We start from the raw sequence: 4,310 nt of genomic DNA, 5'->3' as shown, positions 1-4,310 counted from the left end.
GCTGATGTCTCCCTCCAGATGTTGAAGCCAGAATGTGAGTGAGCTAGCGACCCAGCTGTGGCTCTCTGGCACTCCCAGAGGAGGATGCAGGAAGACGGGACATAGAGCCACCATGGCTGCTGAACCTTGGGCATTAGAAAGTAATCCAGAGAAGACAAATTATCTGGACCCTAAAGGTTAAATTCTGCCCTAACGCCAACCAAAGTTGGTTCCAGGGCCAGATGAAAGGCAGACCACCAGCTAACAATGGAGAGTGCAGAGCTTTCTCGACAATCTCTAAATTCACCTCAAGCCCGCGTGGAAATTAGCAGAGGACGGACACTGACCAGGCCTCTGAGGCACGTGGACCCCTGGGAGCTCCAGCTCTAAACTCCTGCACAAAGGTCACCTGTCACGATTATCATACCCTACCACGCCCTCTTTTCACACCTCAGCTCCGAGCCTGGTGTCCTCAGGTTTCCCAAAGACGAGGCATCTGAGAAAGCCTCTTCCCTCAACTACAAGAGATTCTAATTCACCTCTTCAATCAGTGGTCAGACTGACTATGTTAGTTCATACTAAGCTGGGAATCATGCAGCTTAAGTTTTTCAAAACAGATGCTAAACTCTGAGAAATTCAGATTTTAGCACAGTGCAACAAAAAAGACAGCTAAGGTTTAGGGGGATCCTTTTAGAGCAATGATCATTTAACAGATAAAGTCTGAATAAGGCCATTCTCTGAGCAAAGGTGGCTGCCCTGAGAAAGGAAATAGGAAAGTAATATGGTTCATTAGGGGCTGATTTTCCCTCCCTTGGTTGCTGTATCAAACTTGTGCATTTGTCCTTCTGAGATGAGCTCACCACCACCCCAGCCACCCAGCAGCTGTTCCGACATCACACTGCAGTGATGGAAAAGGGCCCCGGTGGGGGAAAGACTCCCCACTACCACAGACATAAACCCATCCTCATTCTCCCCCTGCTGTTCTCACCTCAAATGTCTTGTTATCCTGCCTATGCACCTTGATTTCCTGGTCATATGTGAGGTTGAGCAGCCCGTTGTAAGCCAAGAGTTCTATCTTCTTAGGTAGTGGTCCTTGAAAGGTCAAATTTTTCTCACCATAAGCCACAGCTCGAGCCCCCAAGTGCAGTCGGTAGGCCACAGTCTGTTTATCTCGAGGGTGGATGCTGCAGTGTAAGAACACAAGGAGGAGGATGGGACTGAGCGCAACAATAACTACATGTTATAAGGCAGAGTATTCAAAGCACTCAAGTAGGGATAAAGTAACAATTCTTCAAAGGTGCATTTATTTTTATTTTATGTGTACGTATGTTTTGCCTGCGTGTATGTCTCCATCACATACACACCTGGTGCCCGTGGGGGCCAGAAGAGAGTGTCACATCCTCTAGAACTGGAGTAATAGAGAGTTGTGAGCCATCATATGGGTTCTGGAAACCAAACTGGGGACCTCTGGAAAAGTGGCAAGTGTCCCTAACCACTGAGGCATCTCTCTGGTCTCTAAAAACTTTTTTTAAAGAAGAGGGAAGAAAGGGAGGAAAGGATTTCCGGGTATGGTAGCACATGCCTGTACAAGCAGCACTTAGGAGGCAGAGGCAGAAAGATCACACGTTCAGGGCCAGTCTGGTCAACTCAGTGAGAGTCTGTCTCAAAATGCTAAAGAAAAAAAGGAAAAAGAAGGGAAAAAGAAGGGGCAAAGAAAGAGGAGAAAAAAGAAAGAGAAAAGACTAAAATTGGCTGAAATCAATAATCAGTGGCTAGTGATCTTCAGAACAGTGAGTGATAATGAGAGATGGATGGGTTTAGAACCTTACAGGAACTAAGGGCGAGAAGGAAGAAAAGGAGAGAGAAGGGTGAAGTGTAAGGGAATGGACTGGACTGTTGGTTGCAGCTTAGGTACACTATGTATCCGCTGTCCATGCTGGGATGTGCCGCAATAACCCAAGCCTAGGACAGCTAACATCTACTGCCTACCACTAAAAGCCATCCCTCCTCTGACCAGATGTTCATCATTCAGGTCTGTCTGCCTTTTATTTATTCCCTCAATAAATATGATCAAGTTCCTTCTGTAACCTAAAGGTCATGTATCAGGCTCCATTTCATATTTGGAATACTATATCCTACAGCTAGTATGCAATATTCATTGGTGCTGACAACAAAAGTGCCAGCTTTCCCCGAGTCCATACTACAATTCCACAGCCTATTCTCACCGAAGGTGATTATATCCATGATTTAGTTTAGTGATTCAGTGTAAGCAAAAGTGACTTGTGTAGTATGTTTTAAGTTGTCTGGACACCAGCCAGAGTCATTTGAGAAGAGGGAACCTCAGTTGAGAAAATGCCCCTGCCAGACTGGCCTGTGGGGAAGAGGGGGTACACTTTCTTGGTTTGTAATTGTGGGAGGGCCCAGCCCATTGTGGGTGATGCCACCCTGGCCCGGTGGTCTTGGGTTCTAGAAAAAAGCAGGCATAAGCAGCACATTCCAACATGGCCTCTGCATCAGCTCTGGCTCCAGGTTCCTGCCCTGCTTCAATTTCTACCCTAACTCCCTCTGATGATGGACTGTGATGTGGAACTGTATGCTGAAATAAATCCTTTCCTTTCCAAGCAGTTTTGGTGTTTGTGTTTGCAACAGCAATAGAAACCTTCACTAATACACGTGGCTTCCAGATGACAGCACTTACTTCCCAATATAAGACTTAAAAGTAATAATGGGAGGAAGATAAGCTTGGAGAGTCATTTCTTTAGGGATGACAGTAGGGCTTGAACCAAGAGCTTAGAACACATTAGATAAGCACTCTACTACTAAGCTACGTCCCAGATCTTTGGAGACTTTTGCTCTGGATCTGTGAACAACTGCAATGAGCAAAGTCTCTATTGACCTGCTTGACTGAGTGTGAGCATCACATAAGCTCCTGTGGCATCAAATTCCTGAGGTAGGTGCCAAGGGGGTCTTGGTTGGTTTATTGGTCAGAGTTTCTGTATTGGGGGAGGTGTGCTTTGGTTTGGATTATTGCAGCACATCCCAGCATAGATGATTGATACGTAGTACATCTAAGCTCCAACCCAGAGTCCAATCCATCCCATTACAAGTGAACATCACATTGAAAGACAACAGGCAAGAATATTTACTGGTGAAGCAAAGTTGAAGAGGGAAGCATACCTGCCAAAAGGTGAGTCCCAATCACAGAGATCCATAGCAACAGCCATGAAAGTATTGGGCATCTTCAGGTTGGGGACAAAGCCAAAGTCTGCTGTTTGATGCCAGCGAATCTCAGGAAATCCATAATCTGATGTGTTCATCAAGGTATATGAAGACAGCTAGAAAAGAAAGATGCAGTCATTTTTACTGTATTTGACTCCTGGATGCTTCTCACTGATACTTTGCTTCTGCTCCACTGTTTTGTGCAAACATTTATTCAAGTATTTTCTGAGCATCTCATATTGTTGAGGGTGTTTCCGGGGATGGACAGCATAGTCTCCAACAGCCACGTGACTTTTTACAATGTATTGTAAGTCTCATTCTTTTTTCTACTCAATTTAGGCTCACCCTGTGGTTTGCTGATCAATGAAATGAGGCAGAATTTGTATACAGCTTCTGAATCTATGTCCAGAGGCCTTTGCTTGTAGCTTCGTGTTCTTAAAATCATCCATTAGCCATGAAAGGACAAAAAATATCCAGCTACTCTGCTGGAGAAACTGTAAATAGAGAAGGTTTGGGACATAATATGGAGACAGCTAAAAACAGCAGCTGAAGGGCCAGTCATGTGAATTCTAGATGCTGCAGTCAGATTATGGCCACACTAGCAAGTCTCACTAACAATACCTAGGACAGAGATGAACAAACACGACCTAGCTCAGTCTTGCCAGCCGTGCAATATGAGTAGATAACAATAATGTTTTTAGCTACGTATCCGGGGTAATTTGTTACACTGCCACAGGGAGCTGATAGATGAGCATGCACCAGAGAGAAGCAAAGGAGACTCCACCCTGTACGTGGCAAGTCTCAAAAAGACCCCAAGTCTTCACTCCTCCTCACATCCACACCTCTTGAATGTGACTTTGCAGTTCCTCTTATTATAAGAAGCAGTGTATTCCTCCACCCATTGACTCTGAGGTCAGTCATGAGGTTTGCTTTGACCTTGGAAGCTGAGATTAATGTGTGCCAGCCTATGATGTGGGAGTGTCATATATCAATCTGTTGATTTCATTGGTTAAGGAATAAAGAAACTGCCTAGGCCCCTTGATAGGCCCACCCTTAGGTGGGTGGAGTAAACAGAACAGAAGGCTGGGAGAAAGAAGCTGAGTCAGTGAGTC

At 45.2% G+C, this 4,310-nt stretch overlaps 1 protein-coding gene across 1 annotated transcript in view; it reads right to left on the bottom strand.

Moving 5' to 3' along the window:
• The window catches only part of Siae (sialic acid acetylesterase), a 39,733-nt gene that overhangs the window by 3,469 nt on the left and 31,954 nt on the right, over nucleotides 1-4,310 (bottom strand). Inside the window, exons 8-9 of the mRNA XM_013346321.1 lie at nucleotides 3,157-3,314; nucleotides 968-1,163 (exon numbers count right to left, since the gene is read on the bottom strand). Of these exons, the coding sequence (XP_013201775.1) occupies nucleotides 968-1,163; nucleotides 3,157-3,314 (354 nt within the window). The remainder of the gene's footprint in view (nucleotides 1-967; nucleotides 1,164-3,156; nucleotides 3,315-4,310) is intronic.

The sequence above is a fragment of the Microtus ochrogaster genome, chromosome 5, assembly GCF_000317375.1.
Source record: "Microtus ochrogaster isolate Prairie Vole_2 chromosome 5, MicOch1.0, whole genome shotgun sequence".
NCBI lineage: Eukaryota > Metazoa > Chordata > Mammalia > Rodentia > Cricetidae > Microtus > Microtus ochrogaster.
The sequence above is the reverse complement of the archived record's forward strand: the minus strand, read 5'-3'. Positions and strand labels throughout refer to the sequence as shown.